The sequence below is a fragment of the Chelonoidis abingdonii genome, chromosome 13, assembly GCF_003597395.2.
Source record: "Chelonoidis abingdonii isolate Lonesome George chromosome 13, CheloAbing_2.0, whole genome shotgun sequence".
NCBI classification, from domain to species: domain Eukaryota; kingdom Metazoa; phylum Chordata; order Testudines; family Testudinidae; genus Chelonoidis; species Chelonoidis abingdonii.
The window spans coordinates 25906863-25928379 of record NC_133781.1 but is presented as its reverse complement, the minus strand read 5'-3'; the positions used below and the strand labels follow the sequence as shown (position 1 = coordinate 25928379).

The following is a 21517-nucleotide window of genomic DNA, read 5'->3' as shown; positions in this document are numbered from 1 at the left end:
TTATCCTACCTCCATTCATATCAATGGAGCTAGGACAATTTACACCAGCTGAGAATCTGTCTCAGCGGGAGTAAGAACTGCAGAATCTGGCTAAATATTTTCAGTTTGTTACTTTTCTGTTGCAAAATGTCTTGCAAAATATCTTACTCCTAGTGTATTATTTGACCAAGAGGTGGGAAGAAGAAATTGAAAGAAGTTCAAAAACTAGAAATATAGTAAATTAAGGAAACTGGATACTTTCATTAGACTGGTTTTCATTGCTATCTGAATGTTATTATAAGAAGACACATTCAGACTGCACACATTATAAGGCAATATTTTAATTTCAGTCGTCAAGTGACATACAATGCTTCACTCTTGTAGTCACTACTGTCATTACACAAGTTTGAGGTGCCACACTTTGTAATCATGCTGTTGTGTTATGTAGGGACAAAAGATGAAAAATGCACAGATCTTCTGAAAAAAGTGTCAAACTAGAGTGTTCCTTTAAATACAAACTTCACTGGTACTAACATGCCTCTGGAGGATATGGGAGAGTAAATGACAGGCTACAAATAGTTAATAGGACCTTTTTTTTTTCTTTTAAACTAAGACTGTTAAATAAGGTTACCACATATTTTCTGTCCTCTGCTCATACTTTACATTGTGCCCCCTAGAGTGAGGGTTATGTCAGCATGTTCACTATAGCTAAAGGAATGTTTACAATATGCTGGAAACTTTGACTGATTCTGTGCTAAATGGTTTCAGATGCTCTGGTAGAGCACAGAGTGAGGAACAGCTTGTTGTTTTTCTATTGATTCTTAGGGTGGAGGGAAATCTGTTTTAAAACAGAACATTATATTCAAAATGTTCAACCACTTAAAGTTACCATAGGCTTTAAATCAACATAATACAAATATTTATGCCAACACAACAATCAACAAAAGAGAATGATGAACAGGATGAATATGAATACAAATTCTTAACAATGCTCTTTATTGCAACATTTGGAATGAAAGACAATGCCCTCTCATATTTCTTTAATTATTTCCTGCTTTAAATATAGTAATAGTTTTTCCATTCCTACAGGAATTCCAACAAACACACATGAATTCTTCATTTTCAAGTAAAAATGGAATTAACTACAGAAAAGCAGCTACATTTTGAGCAATTGTCTTAAAAATATTAAAATAAAAAATATAGAGCAAAATATTTAGAGTCTGATTTTAACTAAGAAGAAAACTTCTAATTAAATCTACAACGCCATTTATTCAGCTACCACTTTATACCTAGTTGCTGTGCTGCTGTCCCTCTGAAGAGTTGGTTTTACACAGCGCGTGCTATAGTACCTAGGCACAGCTGAAAGCCACCACTTTGGAAAACTAAACTATTTTTCAAAAAATTATTCTTCAGTGTCATAATGGAATGACTCAGGCTTTTCATTTTTAAAGGAAGTTTATTCATTTTTATCAGTCCTTGCTTATATCTGACCAGCAGCCATAATTATTTCATTATGACATCACAACAATCTTCACAACCGTCAACTGTGATATCATGGAGACAACTATGGACTGCAACTTGGAAATATGTACCAGTGACAAAATGTTTTTTGTTTTTTTATTGACTTTTTTGGTTCCTAAATTATTTTGATTTAAACCACTTGGGGCAAACAAATTCCTAAGACTCACTGCAAAACACATATTTTACCATATTTATACACAACGAAAGGCTAATTTTGGGAGTCCATGTTTAAACATAACTGTCAATACAAAATTATGTAATAACTGTCTGAACTAAAGTAAAATAGCTTGGATCATCACTGTACTCCTTCACCCCTTCTTCTTTCTATCTTCTTCCACCATCTTTTTTCTTTTTTGTGTACATGTTCTTCTTTTTCCTTGCTTTCAAGCTATTTCTCTCTTTTCAACTCAAGGGTGTGTGTGCGTGTGTTCTATTTCTCTCAGGAGGCATCTCTCAGGAGCCCTTCATCATTTTCATTATATGTATTTATCAGGACAAGGCTAAAGAAAGGAATGTAGTGGATGACTATGGGGCTCTGCAGGAGAACAGTCATCTCAAAAGATGGAAGACCCTAGGTAGGATTTCTAATGTCTGTATTTCACAGAAGTTTTTCTGAATCTGAAGTGAAGAGCAGAATGCCTTTCAAATAAAGCAACATTTTAGCCTACTCTTCTTAACTGAAAGAAAGCCATGTAGCCAAGCATGATTCCAGAGAGTCACTGCTGACACCAAAGAAAGATAGGTTACACACACAAAAAACCTTAGTTTTTTGGGACTTTTGTCTCTGCCTACTTCTATCTGTGCTCTACTGCACCAACTGAGCTGAGCATTAACAAACCTCAAGAAATCAGTGCCTGTTGGGGTCATGCCAGCACTCACACAGCATCGAGTCCTTCAAGTTGAAAGCAGCATACCTGTCTCCCAGATCCAGGGAGACCATGCAAAACTTCAACGTTCTGAGAGACTTGTTGAGACAACACAGGTCCTGAATGGGTCTGAGACCCCCTTTTGCTTTCGGGATTAAGTAGTAGTGGGAATAGAAACCTTTTCCTCTCGTGTCCCATGGGACCTCCTCCACCGGCCCCAGGTGCAGGAGGTTCTCGACGTGGAGTTGCTCTTGAGAAGGGTCACTGAAGAGGGATGGTGAAGTGGGCGGCTGAAAATTGCAGGGTATAGCCCCAAGATACTATGTCTAGCACCCAGCGGTCCGAGGTGACCCGTGACCAGGCTGAATAGTCAGGACAAAGACAGTCAAGGAAAGAACAAGCAGGATCCGGGAACTGACCTTCAAAATGAGCGCTTCTGGACCCTGGGATTCTTTCCCAGGCCGGGCTGCACGAGTGAGCAGGAGGAGGAGGGGCAGCAGTGACTAAAGCTTGTGTCTCTCTCTCTTTTTGCAGATCCCTGACGAGGCCGCCAAGGCCTTGGCAGCGGGGGTGGCCAGAACTGCTTCTGTGTAGACTGAGGTGCATGCATGCCCAGCGAGCGAAGGGTGGCCAAGTGTCCTTTAACCCATGCAGCCTTGCATCAGTCTACTCCAAAAATAGACTGTTTCCATCCCCTGGTTAGAGGTCTGCATCTTTTAAGGACAGGCTGACAGTCTGAAGCCAAGAGCTGTACCTCATGATCACCACTGATGTGACCACCCTAGCTGCTGAGTCCACGGTGTCCCATGCCATCTGGAGAGAGCACTTAGCTGCCTCAGTGCCCTCCTCCACCAGGGTGCCAAATCCCTGGGCCAAAACCTGGGAATTTTCAGGACCCCGTCATGCACTGGTAGCGCAATACATGCTGGGGTAGAGGCGGAGAGGACACTGAACAAGGTGTCTGCCTGCTCGGCCATCTCCTCCACATCTAGGCCCAAGTTCTCAGCCAATCATCAAAGCTGGGCCTGGTGTTCTTTAAATTCGTCCAGCAGGCTGGCCCTCGAGAGTCCTGCAACTGCCTCGTCCGGGGATGAGGATAACAACTGTCCCGCCAGAGGAGTCTCTGGGACATCATCCCCCCGAGGGAGGGGAGTTTTGAGTGGGCACTGTCTCCTGTACCCTGACCTCCGAGCAGGTCACATGCACCGAGCCTGGTGCTGCCAGCTGTTGCTCCGATGTGGCAGCACATGAGCGGTGCAAAGGGGGCCATCGTCATCACCGGCATACCCCATGCACTCCAATAAGGCCACTGTGCTGGCCACTGCCCATGCTGCCAAGGTGGTGCTGTAGACGTCAACGCAGCCTCAGGTGCCCAATCATGCCAGTCGGGTCTTGGTAAGGGGCTGACCTGCCCTTCCACACTGAAGGAATCCCCTTCCATTGACCATGGTGGAGCCGTCGACGCCTGTGCCTGCCTGCTGATTTTCGCTGCCAGAGACCAGTGTTTGGAGTGGGGGGATCGGTGCCGGTATCAAGGGGACTGGTGCTGGGGAGACCATACGATGGAGAGTGCTCTCACAGGGCAGGCGACCAGGATCTGCACCAAGAGGATGACCAACGGGAGGGCAAATGGTGCCAGTAGTAGAAACTGGCACCTCCCCCTAGGTAATCTATGTCAAGAGGGCAGGTACTTCTATCTGTGCCTCACTGCACCAACTGAGCTGAGCATTAACAAACCTCAAAAAATCAGTGCCTGTTGGGGTCATGCTAGCACTCACACAGCATTATTTAATGGTAACAGGAGGCATGCAGCATTCAGACACACTGTTTAGAAATAACACAAGAAGAGACCTAGCCTTATGGGTCTTACTGAACCCTTTAACTGCTCCTGCTCTAAGCACTTAGGCCCTGCTCAGAGACAGCCAGCCAGCCTTGCAGTGTCTACCTCTCTCTCCCATCTTTGTGTCAGTCTCGTGGCACGCTGACCACTTCCCTCTTTGCTTTCTGCCAGGGGCACCTTTTAACCATACCTTTTAATGGGTCAGGCTCTTTTGATATATAGGGTCTCAGCCTTTAGCATCTCCTGATGATAGTGCCACTGTTCATTTAGCTGCTCCAAAGCCTGAGATGTCTTATCTCTTAATGTTTATTTTGTTTCCTGCCTAGGCCAAGTCTCAGCTCTGATCTGACAACCCTTTAAGTTCAAGTAGGTAGCGATACAAAACTGCACAAGAAAACCAGAGTCACTCAATATTCATAAGAATAATGCAGGTATCTCTCAGTTCATCACAGCCCCATTAGCTACAGGTTTAGAATCTCTCTGAATTTAGAGGATTATTCCTCAGGAGGACGGTTTGGCAAATATCTGTAAGAGAAAATGGTTTGTCCACGCCAGAAACAATAAAGGAAATTATTTAGGTTGGTACAAAAGTAGGTTTGCCCCAGTTTATGTAGAACTAGGTACTGAAACAGTGCATATGCTGGGTGAATGACTAGTCTAAGGCCTAGTGAGGAAGAGCCCCAATTCACCAAGTCAGCTAGTACATGAATCTATGGACTCCTTGATGCCTGACTCTGTCTACCCCCCTTGTGAGGTACTTCCTAAATAGCCTTGGGGATGCAGAAAGGCTTAAGGACAAAACCTTGTATTCGTAATAGCTATAGTAATCCTCTGAGAGCCAGTCTGAAAGTAACATGGAAGTGGCATCCTTTAAGATGAGAATGCTGAACAACACCTGACAAAAAATTGTAGAAATAATAGATGCTCATGTCAGCATGTGTAAGTTAAAGATTGTAATGAGGATACCATAATGGGACACAGGTCATCTCTCTTTTTCAGTATAAGGAAGCACCATGAAGTGAAAGAAATCTTTTCTTCTGTACTGCTGAGACACTTCTATAGCCTCATCCTTAAAAGAGCCGCTTCTGCTCTTATCAGATTCTCACTGGAAGAATCCCTAAAAAAAAAAAAAATTATACATATGGTGTGGGCTGGAAGTTGGCAGGAACAGAACTGGATCATATACCCAAGCTGAACAATCTCTAGTGCCCAGCTATCAAATAACCTAAATTGCCAACCAATTAATATCTGTTACATATATTTATATATGCTACTGTTAGTTTCAGCATTTTTAATCATATTCTGTAACTTGGAAAAACACCGATACCATCAAAAGACCAATTAACTAACTTTGTTAGAACAAATACCTCTTTATAGACCCTGAAATGTTAGCAAAACTGAACTTTTAGTTTAGATTGCAAACTGTACATGAAAAAAAATCTCATCATAATTAAAGACGAAACAAGGATGCAGTGTTCTGTTCTATCAGACCAATTTTAAATTCAGATTCAAGGCTACATCAGGAATGAGTTTGGATTTGATATAGCTGAAATTTCACAGGCAATTCTCATCAGATTTTGACCAAAACCTCAACAGAAATATCTTTTTCTGATTTTGGAGCCACCCTACAACCAAAACCAATTAGCCAGGATCCTGATCCATTGATTCTTATCAGAAGCACAATCCTGAAATTCAACAAGGTTCAGACTGGTCAGAAGTTCTAGGCTTTAACCAAGCCCTACTGTTAACCTCTTGCATTTCTACATTAAATTTTCAAAAATCCAACTTTTGCCAATTTTACATGTTTTATGCAAAATGTGTAATCAACATACAATACTACAGTTCCTGAATTATCACTTAAGAAATGGAAATAAAAGACTAAAAACATATTGAGCAAAATTTACTTTCTATTATGCTGATGAAAACCCAAAGTGCAAATCTCATAGTCAGTGTAGTTATTCTCGATTTAGCCCAGCATAAAATGGAATAGAATTTTGTCCCGCAACTCCAAAATATAAATAAAAAATATCTGAATAGTACAAATTAAAACATTTAAATATAAAATTAACAATGATTAAATATTGATTTGAATTTCCATGGCCATATCCCCTCAGCTTTTGGGGGGAAATAATATTGACTGAAAGAATGTGGTGCTATTCTGGTATGTCATCTGAAACAGATCACCAAAAAAAAGCTACAACAGTATCAACATGTTTTAGTAACTGCTGTTTAAAAGTGCAAGCCTGTCTGTAGATCGGCTTTGTCAGTTTCTGGAAAGTATAGCCCCCAAAATGGTGACATTATACAAAGTTCTTAGTTTTAAACAAGATTGGATGAAGACTAGACAGGCAATAGAGAAAAGAGGTGTTGCTAGTTTCTTGTGTAAACAAACTATTTTATAGAGTGAATTTAAATGAGCCAGCTGGTGAACATTTGCTCTGTATCATCAGCACTTGCAAAGTGCTTAGCCTTGGCTCTCCAGACAGGTAAAAAAAAAAAAAAAAAAAAAAAAAACGAGTAAAGCAAGTCATGAAGCACTTAACTAGATCACTTGCATATATTCTTTTGACAGTCGAAAAAACGGTTACTTACCTTTTGTAACTGTTGTTCTTCAAGATGTGTTGCTCATGTCCATTCCAATCTAGGTGTGTGCGTGCCCATGTGCGCGGTCGTTAGAGATTTTTGCCTTAGCGGTATCCGTAGGACCGGCTGCGGCACCCTCTTGAGTACTGTGCTCATGCGTCGATATACCTGGCGCCACCTGCCCTGTGCTCTCTCAGTTCCTTCTTGCCAGCAACTCCAACAGGGGAGCAGGAGGGCAGGTAAGGAATGGACATGAGCAACGCATCTCAAAGAACAACAGTTACGAAAAGGTAGGTAACAGTTTTTAGTTCTGAGTGTTTGCTCATGTTGATTCCATTCTAGGTGACTCACAAACAGTATCAGTGGAGGTGGGCTCAGAGTTCACGGTCTTGCAGCGTGCAGTACTGCTCTGCCAAAGCCAGCATCATCTCAAGCTTGCTGGGTAAGCGCATAATAAGACCTGAACATGGGACAGACTCCAGGTACCAGCCTGACAGATTTCCTGGATCGGCACCTAGATCTGCGCCGAGAGGATGACCAGTGGGAGGGCAAATGGTGCCAGTAGTACAGAGTACGCGTCCCCCTAGGGATCTGTGCCAAGAGCGTGGGTACTGCAATCGCAGTGCCCGTGACCGAGGGCGAGCGGCAGAGGATATGGGCTGCAACATGAGAGATATGAGGTACTGAGATGGAGAGCGTGGCCTTGTCTCGGGGATCGGTGGTGCTTCACTGCCCCCTGAGGGGTCTCAGCGGCTGGCTTGCCCTTTGCAGTTTCCAGTGGCGCAAATGGAAGTCTCTGCTTTCTCAGAGCCAGGGGAGCTTGGGAAGGCATTGATGCCTCCAGAAGTTTGGGTCCCCTACCACTCCTAGGAGTTGGTGGTGGATCCTTTAAGGGACTAAGGACCCTGGACTTTTTTGCTCGATGCCAGGGATCCATGCTGGGCAGAGCCTGGTGCCGGGGGTGTGCTGCATGCCGAGGTACTAAGCTTGGAAGCCAGACAAAGGGCAGCCTCCATAAGGAGAGCCCACAAATAAATATCCCACTCTTTCTGAGACCTGGATCAAAAACTTGTACAAATACAATACTTGTCCTTCACATCTGATTCTCCCAAGCATCTGCTGTGGGGGTCACTTACAGGCATTGGCCTGTTACAGTCCACACAGGGCTTAAGACCCGGAGACCAGGGCATGTCCCGCCTGGAGCAAAGTTCCCACTGGGACTCTAACTTCTAACTACACTTAACAACTACTTAACACTATGCAATCACAAGCATATTCTGGATTCCAGACTATTACTGGCAACCTGTAGATCTGATCTCCGGTAAGAAGACGACCTGAAGATATGCTTTGTTCAGATCTTGAAAAGGCACCATAAATAATGGCTCCATGGTTTACATAACCCACTCCGCCTTATTCTGTCCTTTCACCTCTAGTTATGTAAATATACTTGCAGTAATTATGGGCCTGGAGCAGAAAAAATATCTGGAAAACGTCCTTCAAGGCAATTGACTTCACACAGACTCAGAATGCTGATTGGAGCTCATATTATTGTTATTGCTTCTCACCTTTATTTGTCTGATGTCTTTACAGTCGGGGTTCTCAAACTTCCGTGCACCGCAACCCCCGTCCGAAAACAAAAATTACTACATGACCCCAGGAGGCGGTACTGAAGCCTGAGCCCACCCAAGCCCCGCTGCCCTGGGCGGCAGGGCCAAAGCTGAAGACCAAGCCTTGCCGCCCCAGGCTGGTGGCCTGTAACCTGAGCCCCACTGCCCAAGGCTGAAGCCGAAGCCTGATCCTGCTGCCCAGCGCCAAAGCCCTTGAACTTTAGTGCTGGGTGGTGGGGCTCAGGCTGCGGCTTTGGGCCCAGGCATGGGGCTTGGGCCTGGGTCCTGGGCCCCAGCAAGTCTAACCCCAGCCATGGCAATCCCATTAAAACAGGGTCACAACCCACACTAGGGTCTCGACCCATAGTTTGAGAACTACTGCTTTACAGAATGTGGATGATGTCAGCATTCCAATGTCATACCCTGTGGTGTATTCCCATTCTGCTCCTTCCATTTGTACTTCATAGATTTAATTTCACTTTAATCTTTGAAGCCTAGTGACCATTTTTAAGCTGTATTTTGTATGCCAGTATGGACTGATGCCAACCCTGGAAGTATGTGCATTTTTACTGGCAGAAAGTGAATAATTGGCACTAGACAAAAGTAATTTTAATGTGAAATCCTTCGCATATCATTGGTTATAGATCCTACCCTAACATCAAATTGTCAATATTTGAATTTTGAATATAACTACATATTTATCAGCCATGAGAATTGTATTTTTATATTGAACATACAACTCCTCTGGAGTTCCGTGAAAATACTGTGCCTACCTCATTTTAATCAGTTTCAATAAAATTCTTAATTAGGGTTCAGTTTTTTTAAAAAGTTCTTGTGTCAGGAATTTCGCCCCCCCCTTAAATAACTACTTCATACAATACAATTTTACAAGACTAGGAATGTAATGGTCTGGAGTTTACCATGGTATTTAGCACCAAGAGAAACAGTACAAAGGAAAGGTAACAGTTTAGTGACATTTTATGGTTACAGGAATATAGCTCATCTTGCTCTTTATTATGAGTAACACACTGTTGATTTTGACAGATACCCAGTAAGTATGCCCCATCTTGGAAAGAATAAGTAATATTTCCAATGGATGCATTAAAATGATGAAAGCATTCAGTATTTTGGCATTTTTGATTAAAAATTATTTGCACATCAGACGTTATTTTTGTAAATAGATTTTTTTGCTAGAAATATAACAAATGGACATATTTTCTTCTACCATCTATTTTGCCAGCCAAGGCAAAATAGTTTAAAATACTGTAAACTGCATACAAATAAGACAAGTAGAATAAATGTATTATAATAATGTGTGTAAAAAGGAAAGCTTCCGTTTCATTAAAAAACTCAGACTGTGTATATTATAACAGTAAGGAAATGAAGCATAGTCATATTGAATAGCAAAGATTATGAAACAACTTGATACTGTATTTCTTTATGAACAATAACTGCTGGTTATTTCTCTTAATTTAAGGAAAAAACTTCATTCATTTAACTAAACTCAGCAGTAATATTTACAGGCTAAGAAGTACTTTTCACTAAAAAATTGGATTTAAACAAAACAGTTCATTTTTAAATCTAAATAGGCCATCCTGAGCCTCAGAAGTTCTACTGTAACCAAAAGCATTATTTTATATATGGTGATGGTAATCATTTATATAGTGCTGTAAGTTTACATGGAGCTTTTAACACAGTCTCTGCCCAAATGATTTTAAAATTTAAGACAAGTGGTATAATTTTCAAAAACACGTAAGAGTCTTAGGAGCCTAAGTCCCACTGATTTTCAACAATATTTAGGAGCATAAGTGCCTAAGCACTTTTCACAGTTGGAGCTACTTTTGAAAATTTTACCAAGAAGACCAAATAAAACAAAAGAAGATCCTCAACAAGCATACAGGAAAGAGAATAGGCACGTGAATAAGGGGTGTGGAGGGTACTGCAGCACCCCAAGGTTTTACATGCCCTGGGTTCCAGCTGCTAGCCCTGCATCTAGGGGTCTGCTCCCAGACCCACGTCCAGGGCGCCAGCCTCACCCCTCTTACCCCGTCAGAGCCCCCTGCCTCCCGGAGGCACGACCCTGCTCCCAGCCACAGCTCTGAGCTGGGGGTTTGAGGACAGGAGTAAGGGGGCATACAAGGTAAAAAGTTTTGGGACCACTGCTTTACAGTTTCATTGCCTTTCAGCACCCCCGCTATAAAAAGTGTTCCAGCTCTACTGGGAAAGGGAAGAGAGAATGTTTAAAGTGCGCTTATAAAAGAGAACGGTAGGAGGTCAGAGAGGTTGCATGACAGATAAAGCAAACTAGAGAAATGTGGTCTAGATGAAATTACTGTAAGATGGGTGCATAACTGGTTGAAAGACCATACTCAAAGAGTAGTTCCCAATGGTTTGTTGTCACACTTGGAAGGTGAATCTACTGGGGTCCCACAGGGGGTCAGTCCTGGATCCAGTACTATTCACTACTTTCATTAATTACTTCAATAATGAAGTGGAGAATACGCTTATACATTTTGCAGATGACACCAAGCGGTGAAGGATTGCAAGCACTTTGGAGGACAGGATTAGAATTTAAAACCACCCTGACAAATTGGAGAATTGATATGAATTCATCAAGATGAAATTCGATAAACACAAGTGCAAAGTACTTTATTTAGGAAAGAAAAATCAAATGCACAATTACAAAATAGAGAATAACTAGATAGGTGGTAGTCTTGCTTAAAAGGATCTGGGGGTTATAGTAGATCACAAATGAAATATAATCCAACAATGAGATGTAGCTGCAAAAAAGGCTAATATTTTGAGGCAAAAATAGTTACAATGAATGTGCTCCCCACACAAATACAAAAAGATATACCACATAGACAAAGGAAAGCTTGGACGTTCTAATTTAATAATGTATTAAGCATTTTGAAATATTCCCTGTTTATTCCAAATACTTAAGAGATTATTTGAATAAAGACATATATACTTCTGCTTTGTGCCTATTCTTACTGTATAAAACCATCCTCAAAAAGCCCCTATCCATCGCATAAGTAACACTAACATTTGACTGATTAGTTTTTAGTAAATGATTTCTGGTTTGTTTCAGAATAATCTTTGCTTTTTTAAGAAAATTATTTCTGTAACTTTGAAATAGGCAAAAATTAAATCAGGCTAAAACATATGGAAATAGTATTCTACATAATCAAAAGAGGAAGAAGCAAAACTTGTCACACTTACATCTGCTATGTGTAAATCATTCATACACCCAGAAAATACTGGGTTTGTTGTATATTGAAAATTTGATTAAGATGCAAACTCAATGAAAAACTTAGTTGGTGCAATATATCTCTCTCTTTTCAGTGCAGCGTGTGCCAATTCTCTACACTGTTTCAGTTATCTTTGAAAAAAGGAGAAAGAAAGATTACTTACTATTAACTGTAGTTCCGAGAGAGAGAGAGAGAGAGAAGCCACTGCACATTCACACTAGTAGGATGCACTCCTGGCACCTCTAAGCTTCAAAAACTTTCTAAAGCAGTGTCCCCGCTGAAACTATAAAAGCACCACTCCACAGAGCCAAGTATTTGGAGATGGTCTCTAGAAACCCATGTGATCCCTTACAGCCTCGTTTCCTTCTCTTAAGCCCCAGAGTCCCTTGGAGAGTAAAACTCCGAGGAAAAGAGGAAAGTGGACATAACATGAATATACACAGGCAACGCTCTCAGAGAAAAAATGGTTACCTACCTTTCGTAACTATTGTTCTTTGAGATATATTGCTCGTGTCCATTCCATTGTAGGTGTGTATGCGCCCACGTGCGCAGCCGTCGGAGACTTTTGCCTTAGCAGTACCCATAGGGCCGCTAACACAGGTACCGCTGGAGTGCCATGCTCATGGCCTGGTATATCAGGTGCCGCCAGCCCTGAGCCCTCTTGGTTCCTTCTTGCCGACAACTCTGACATAGGGGCGGGAGGGCGAATAATGGAATGGACATGAGCAACACGTCTCAAAGAACAGTTACGAACAATAGATAACTGTTTTTTCTTCTTCAAGTGCTTGCTCATGTCAATTCCATGGTAGGTGACTCACAAGCAGAATCACTGGGGGTGGGCTCGGAGTTCACAGTCTTGCAGATTGGAGTACTTCCCTGCCGAACCAACATCAGCTTGAGCTTGCTGGGTCAGTGCATAGTACGAAGTGAACGTGTGGATGGACAACCAGGTCACTGTGCAGCAGATTTCCTGAATGGGCACCTGAGTGAGGAAGGTCGCCAATGACACCTGCAAACTAGTTGAGTGAGCCATTATGATCGCTGGCGTGGGCACCTTTGCCAGCTCATACCAGTAGCGGATGCAAACCATGATCCAGGATGAGATTCTCTGGGTGGACACTGGGCATCCTTTCATCCTGTCCATGACAGCAACAAACAATTATGTAGACTTACAGAATGGCTTCGTCCTCTCTAAGTAGAAGAACAGCGCCCGCCATACGTCCAGAGTATGCAGTCTGCATTCTTCATCCATAGTATGAGGCTTCGGGGAGAGGACAGGTAGGTATATGTCCTGACCGATATGGAACTAGGAGATGATCTTGGGCAGAAATGCCGGGTGCAGACGCAGCTGGACCTTGTCCTTATAGAATATCGTATAAGGCAGGTAAGACATCAGCTCCCTGATCTCGGACAACCTACAGAACAAAGTTATAGTGAACAAAAAGAAGGCCTTCCAAGAGAGAAACAGAGGGGAGCAGGAAGTCAGGGGCTCAAACGGAGGCCTTGTGAGCACAAAGTTCAGGTCCCAAGGATGAACCAGGTCCCAGACATGCGGGTAAAGGTGTTCCAGACTTTTCAGGAACCACACCGTCATGGGATGGGCAAAGACTGACCTGCCATGAGACGGAGGATGGAAAGTCGAAATGGCCACCAGGTGCACACTGAGGACAGCGACAGACCCTGGAGGTTAAGGTGCAGTAAATAGTCCAAGATCTCTTGCAAGGGGACCTCTTCCACCCGGATGAGGCAATCCGAGGCTCAAAACATGAACCGCTTCCACTTAGCCATGTAGGTAGCCCGGTGGAGGGTTTCCTGCAGCCCAGCAGAACCTGCTGGACACCAGTGGAACGCTGCTGTTCTTCCGCGCTCAGCCATGCGGAAACCAGGCCGTCAAGTACACTGCCGCCAGGTTCAGATGCAGCAGATTCCCATGGTTGTGGGGCAGCAGATCCAGCAGAAGAGGCAGCTGCAACTGGACGGCTACCAAAAGACTCAGTGAACCAGTGCTCATGAGGCCATGCCAGGGCTACAAGGATGACCGCCGCTCTGTCCTGCTTCACCTTGAGCAGGATGCTGTGGATTAATAGCACCGGTGGGAAGGCATACATCAGCGCTCCCGACCATGGAATCAGAAAGGCATCTGACACAGAACCCTTGTCCCTGCTCAGCAGAGAACGGAACACATGGCACTTCCTGTTCTGTCTGGACGTGAACAGGTCCACCTGGGGAGTTCCTCACCTGTGAAAAATTAGACTGACCACCTCTAGATGGAGATGGCAAGATGAGAAAGATCTGCCAAGATGATCTGCTAGGATGTTCTTGGTTCTGGGCAGGTGGGCGGCCCCCAAATGAATGGCGTGCCGCACAAAAAAGTCCCAGAGGATGAGCGCTTCCCGACAAAGGGCCAAAGACCTGGCACTGCCCTGCTTGCTGATGTAGCACATTGCAGCAGTATTGTCCGTTAGGACCTGCACCACCTTGCCTTCCAGGTAAGGCACACCAGGAAAACTGCTCTGAGCTCCCAGACATTGATTTGAAGGGTTAGGTCACGTTGCAGCCAACAGTCTTGGGTACTGAACTTGCTCGGATGGGCTCCCCAGCCCAGATCAGACACATCTGAGACCAAGGTGAGCAAGGGCGCCAGGGTCACGAAGGGGATTCCCTGCAGTACTGACTAGGGATCCCGCCACCAGTCCAGAGACGAGAGGAGATGGCTCGGCACCGCGACCACTCGGTCCAGGCGTGGCTGCTGGGAACGTAAACCGAGGCCAGCCGCCCTTACAGGGACCTCAGATGAACAAGGTATGGCTTACCACATAGGTGCATGCAGCTGTGTGGCCCATCAGTCGCAGGCAGGTGTGGGCCGTGGTGAAAGGCTGGCTCTTTCTGTGAACAATTAAGTCTAACATGACCTGAAATTTTTAATTGTAAATGTCTTTAGCAATAGGTTAAATTAAAAAGCATTCTGCCAGTTATTCAAAAGGAACATGCATTAACTTTGTCAGCACCAAGATCCCAGACTGGGATAGGTTTTCTGACTAGTGGAGATATCTTAACTAGTCCTTTGAGGAATCTTACAACAGTGGAATGGCTGAAGAATTTTCAATTGCCAACTGAAAACAGTACGTTGAGATGTTGATAGATCACTTTGAATGCTGACAAGGGGCTGGTCTACACTGGGGGGGGGGGGGAATCGATCTAAGATACACAACTTCAGCTACGTGAATAGTGTAGCTGAAGTCAAACTATCTTAGATCCAATTACCTACCATCCTCATGGTGCAGGATCGACATCCGCAGCTCCCCCTGTCGACTCCGCTACCGCCGTTCGCGTTGGTGGAGTTCCGGAGTCGACAGGAGCTCGTTCGGATCCCCGAGAAATCGATTGCTACCTGCCGATACGGCCAGTAATGAAGACGTAGCAAAGGAAAAGCTCAGACTTCAGGTATAATAAATAGTCCAGAATAGATAAAATTGGGGCACACCTGGAGACAGGTTATCTGTTGTCTATAGAGATAAGTTCTTTTCCACTGCTAGGAAAACAAAGTAACTGAACTGTTCTGTAACCTACTCTTCGAGATGTTTTCTACATGTCCATTATACGGTAGGTGTGTGTGTGCGCCTCTAGAATAGTTGTCAGAATTTTTCTCCCGCCATGATACCCACTGGGGCAGCTCACACTGCATGCAGGTATAAAGGACCACCACCGGGTCCTTTTAGACAGAAAACTCCAATGCAGAGGGGTAGGAGGGCAGATCGTGGAGCAGACGTGCAACATATCTTGAAGAATAACAGTTATGGAACAGGTCAGTAACCATTTTTTCTTCTTTGAGTGATTGCACATGTGCATTCCACTCCTGATGACTCACAAGTCATGAAAACAGATGACGGGATCAGAGTGCCTCTGAACAGGGACTGAAGGACAACCCGCCCAAATCTTGCTCCATGTCTAGCTTGCGAACAGGAAAACAAGTCCAAAAATCTTTTTTTTCTTTTAAACACAACTAAAACTTACTATCCTAAGTATATTGAAGACTAAACTAATTACATAAACACACATTATATTTACAAATTCTGGGACCAGGACAGAACAGAGTTCCAATGACCATCACAGGCAGTAAGAAGGAACTAAGGGGGCTTACGGGAGGGCTCTGCCCTTTCCACTTTCATGAAGTGATGCACGGCAGCAATGGTAGCTTGAGCCACCCAATGGGTACCTTTGAGAGAAAAAGTTTTCAACGATCCTGTGCTGGGCTCACCAAGATAGGAATGCATATGTATAGTCACTCAAAGAAGAACTGTGCATAAGCAGGTCAGGTGACACTGTTAGATGATGATTTAGATTGTAAACTCTCTGGAGCAGGAATTATCTCTTATCTATGTTTGTACAAAGTTCAAAACAATGGATCTCTAATCCTAACTGGGGATCTTTGGGTGTCAATATAAACTATATTTATAAGAAGATATGGAGGCTTTCTCATGACAGCTCCAGAAGATCTCAGTACCATCACTGGCCTGTCAAATCTAAAGTACTCAGAAGGATACTGGTCTAATCTGATTTTTCTGATCACCAATAAAAATAATAACAAAGAGTCCTGTGGCACCATATAGACTAACAGATGTTTTGGAGCATAAGCTTTCGAGGGTGAATACAGATAAAAATAATGGAATTAGTAGAGAAGTATGAAGGAGATCTTTGCTTCAGTCCAAGATTTCAAATTTATCCAGTCCTCTTTATCTTTTAAATCAATGGGATTATTTACAGATTAAGGTACTACTCAACACTATTAAGAATGACTGGTCCTAAATTAACATTACATGTCAAAGCTATCAAAACTGGATATCTCAATATGTTGGAATGTACAAATGAACACTTACATGTAATAAAAGGGCTATTTAGGTTCTTAAGTGTTGATTTGAGAATCCAGTTATCAGATTTAAACAGCCCATTAAACTGCTCAATGTTGAAAAATGGCCTCCCACATTAAATTCTGAACTCAGATGTACAGCATGTGTCTTCACACAGCTTGAAAAATTCACTACTGAATTAGCATGACAGTGAATTTTCAAGACACGTAGCATTTCAAACTATACATCTAAGATTAGAATCCAGGTCTCTGTCTTTAATTTTGGCCCCCTGTGCTTAGACCCAAGATGCTACACTTCAGATCAGACACTACAAAGGCTTACACCACACTAGACAAGATAGTCTACTTTGTTCATTAATCACTGACACAATGGGCTACTTAGACTATGAAAAGCTGTCACATGGGATGTATTATGTCAAAACAACTGAAATGTATGTTTTAAACCCAGATTCTGCCTCCAGATACAAGGCACAAATCCTGGAAAATCACTTACTAGATGCAATATGACACACAAAATGAGCTCAAATACAGCATCTTAGATCCAAATCAGCCTTTTTAAATCTAAGTGATACAAATTCTTATGATTCTTCCCTGAAAATCAGAGGAGTAGCCATGTTAGTCTGGATCTGTAAAAAGCAACAGAGTCCAGTGGCACCTTATAGACTAACAGATGTACTGAAGCACAAGCTTCTGTGAGTGAATACTCACTTTGTCAGATGCATTTCCCTGAAAATGTTAGTGTGCATTTCCAGTAGTCACTTTTTAGTGAAATAAAATGGATAAGTTAACCTCATCATTTTGACTCCTGCAACTCACTTGTGTCTGGCCGCAACAAATTCCATCTTGACTATTTATATCCTTCCAAAATGCTGCTGCACAGATTATTTTCTTTAGTCACTGCTTTGACTAATCCTCCACTGGCTCTCCATTCTCCACCATATCTAACACGTATTATCAGTCTTCATTTTAAGGATTTCACGGCATATCCCTGCCCTACCTGTAATATCTTATACAGTATCAAGATGTCAATACTTGCACCCGCTGTGCAACTGATGCCTGCCTGGCCTGCCAATTTGTAAAATTTTCCAGCAAGGACCTTCACACTTTCTCCCGTGATTCCCCTTTTGAATGGGAGGAACTTTGTACAGAAATGTGCAAAGGTACCACATTTTCCTTCTTCAAATCCTTCCTTCCAACTCTCCTCTATCACAATGCCTACTACAAACTCAACAATGGAAAGGAAGATGATGTGTCATGACGGCTGCTATCATGCAAATTGGTATTGTTGCTCGAACTCCCCCAGTCTATTTGCTGTATCCACCTGTTGTGTTTCATCTTATACTAGACTGTAATCTCTTTGGGACAGGAACTGCCTCTTTTTTATACATTTCCATCTTATATACTTATACAATGCTCATCACTGCAATATCTGAGTACTTCCCAATCATTAATATATTTATCCTCACAACAGGTCTGGAGGATAAGGAAATTTTACACGTGGGGAACAGACACAGAGACTAAGTGACTTGCTCAAGGTGACAAAGGAAATCTGTAATGATAAAGGGAACTGAATCCAGGTCTCCTGAGTCTCAAGCTAGCATCTTAACCACTGAATCCTGTTTGTACAGTACCTACGGGCACAACTTTAGGTACTACCACAATACAAATAAATAACAACAATACATGAATTTTTCAGTTGTAACCTGATTCCCCTAATAAATGTCCACAACAACTAATCTTCAGTAAGGAATTATGGTCTGCAAACATGTCAGTTCTAAACTGAAGCTGGTTTGAGTTACTTAAGGGGAAAAGAGCATCTGAAACCACTAACTTCTATTTTGTTACATTCCTATCACTTAAAACCAGATGAACTAATTTTTTTTTTAATTTTTACAGCTGACTAATAAAACCCTAAAAATAAGGTTTTATAATGGAAAGTTGACCCAAACTAAACTATAGAGTGCTGTTATAAAACACAAAGCATATGGTCTACTTACTGAATTTGAATAAAAACAGAGACATTTAAAGAAAGAAATTATTCTTTATCACATGTTTCACTTACTTCAAAGCCTCTTCCAGTTTGCGAATTTTCTTTTGAGCATCTCCTCTCTCTTTATCAAGGTCATTTTGGAAGCCATGAATCTACCATTTCAAAGAAAAATTTTACATTTTAGCTATTACAGTATGTGACCAACAGAATGATTGAGCATTGTTTCAATTTTGAATGTAATAAATTAGTTTCGCATAGATTTAGATAAGAAGTTGTTGAAATATAATCAACATATGTAATGTGATGTTTCCACAGTTCAAACAAAGTTTAGGGACAAAATTAGCAGCAGGCTGAGACTATAGAATATAACCTTCTCTACTAGTGTGATTTTTCTTCCTGTCCAAAGAAACGTTAAACTTCTAGTGTTAAAAATACAGTAACTGTATTAAAAATAACTAGTTTTTTCTTTAGTATCAATTGCCAGTATGAGGATATTAAGAGATCATGAAATAAAGGGCAGATAAGAGATACAGATTTGTCTGAACCATATCTTACACTGCTTAATAGCCTAGACATGAGTCCCTACTCATTGACTTGTTTGAATTTAAACTTACAACAGATTTTTATAAAGATTTTTTCACAAAGCATTTTTAAAAAATAATATTAAATGGGTTTAAGTTACTTAAACATACTGGCCACAGTATAATATACATCAGGGGTCGGCAACCTCTGGCACGCGGCTCCCTGGTGGGCCGGGCCAGTTTGTTTACCTGCCGCGTCGGCAGGTTCGGCCGATCACAGCTCCCACTGGCCGTGGCTCGCCGTCTCAAGCCAATGGGGGTGGTGGAAAGCCGCAGCCAGTATATCCCTCACCCATGCCACTTCCCGCCACCCGCCCCCATTGGCCTGGGACGGCGAACCGCGGTCAGTGGGAGCCTTGGTCAGCCAAACCTGCTGACACGGCAGGTAAACAGACAGGCTCAGCCCACCAGGATGATTACCTTGGCGAGTCGCATGCCAGAGGTTACCGACCCCAATATACATTCAGAAACTATGGCATCCAAGAGCCGTTGCCCCCGTGGAAAGAAAAGATACAGAGGAAGAAGAGAACTGGACTACTCTAGAATTCTTCATCCTCATTGAAATAAAAGGTGAGTGATTCAACAAGCATGTGAGAAAGACTGTATATACTCTTAGCCACATGCTTCAATAAGCACAAGATAAGTCAAGATTTATTAATCTGTTATCATTTTGAAATTCTTGGGTACTGTAATTTTGCAGCATATGTGAACTGTGCATCTAACCTTAACACCCAAACAAATGCACACCCATAATAGCTTATAGAATCTTTAACATAAATATAACTCCTCAGTCAGCCAATATATGTATATACTAACATAATCATACATATACATGTACATATACACACACAAAACAAACACCCTTGCCCCCCTCACATGTACACATTCCAGAAGATGTGTACTGACACACATGCTTAATCTATCTTACAGACCCCATTTCTCCTAATTTCATCTTTTTTCTCTTTTTTTAAAACTATTTAGATTATAAACTCTTTGAGGCAAGGACTGCTTTAAATGTTTACACAGCACCCAGCACATTTTGGATACTATTGTAATACAAGTATTAAATAATAATGATTAAAAAAAAAGACTTCCGGGTGCAATTTAAGCTGACAATTTTGTTCTTTTAAGGCTTTACATGGTATAGATCCTAGCTATCTGAGATCACCTCTCTCCCTGTAAACCAGTTCAGAGCTCCTAGGCCGTTTCTAACATGCCCTACCTTTTTGTGTCAGGTGGCTAGTAGCAAGTTTTAATCTGTGGAGGGTTCTTTACTCTGATTCTGTTGGGCCAACAGGGGGAAGTGAATTTCAGAGTGTCAACCTTCCAGGCATGGTACAAAGCGCATCTGTTCACACTGGTTTTTGCCTAAGGCAGGTGAGGTGTTAAGGATTTATTTATTTATTTTATTTAGAGCATTGCTGAGGCAATAGTGTGGAGATGTTATCCAAGTAGCTATATTTTCTTTGAGACAAAGAGCAGTGGTAAATTTAGGGAGCGGTCTTCTAGCACCCAATTATTTGCAGCATGATGTTTGATTAATATGAATGTTCTCAGAGGCTTATGAAATTGGTGCATAATTTTATGTATACCTAATTGAAGAGACTGCATGGTTCTGCATACATTATTATATTTATTGATAGTATATAAGAATTGATATTAGGATAAAGTGGGCACTAAATATTTGTTAATTTCAAACTGATGAGTGTGATGAAATTACAGCAGAGAGAGAAAAAGAACAGATGGAGCAAACAAAGAAAATGTGGTTTATGAAGTACAGAAGTCTAGAATGGCACTGAGAACATTTAGAAGCAATACATGTGCCATCAGCTAAAAAGTGTTGTGAACATGTACAAATGATGGGAAGTCACAACTCTGGCTCCACAAAGCACCTCTGTAGTTCTACAGAAGCCTCAAGGGAAAAAAAAAGAAAATTCAATAAACTCCCACACCCTATAAACTTCTACAATGTGAACCACAGGAATCCAGTACATTTTAGCTGATTACATATTGCAAAAGTATTTGCACAATATGATCAGAAATCATATCTCTAGAAAATATCTAGGCAAGAATCTGTATTAGTATCAATGACCTTGAATGTCTATAACAAGATGCAACTGACACACTCCAACATAGCATACTGATATCTCAGATGAAAAACAAGAAAAGAAAAACAGTTAAAAAGACTCACTGGTAGCAAGTTTCAGTACAGAAGCTAAATGTGTGGCAGTCTGAGTATTTAGCTGGTTTGGAACATTCTCAGAGATAGAGGGATTTTCCATTAGGGTGCTTAGAAGTCAGTATTTACTGTCCTAGCATATTATATATGTATAACAGCTGTTACAAGAACTCCTCTTGATAATATTGTATCACAGTTACTACACTTAGCTGCCTGTTTGGAATACAAGCAGATTATTTGTAAAAAGCAGGTG

General features: G+C 42.0%; 1 protein-coding gene across 3 annotated transcripts in view; it reads right to left on the bottom strand.

Moving 5' to 3' along the window:
- Positions 1 to 21517, bottom strand: part of CEP112 (centrosomal protein 112) — a 285142-nt gene that overhangs the window by 174709 nt on the left and 88916 nt on the right. For all 3 annotated transcript variants that reach the window (XM_032776336.2, XM_075071883.1, XM_075071884.1), the window contains one exon: positions 18577 to 18656. In XM_032776336.2, the coding sequence (XP_032632227.1) occupies positions 18577 to 18656 (80 nt within the window). The remainder of the gene's footprint in view (positions 1 to 18576; positions 18657 to 21517) is intronic.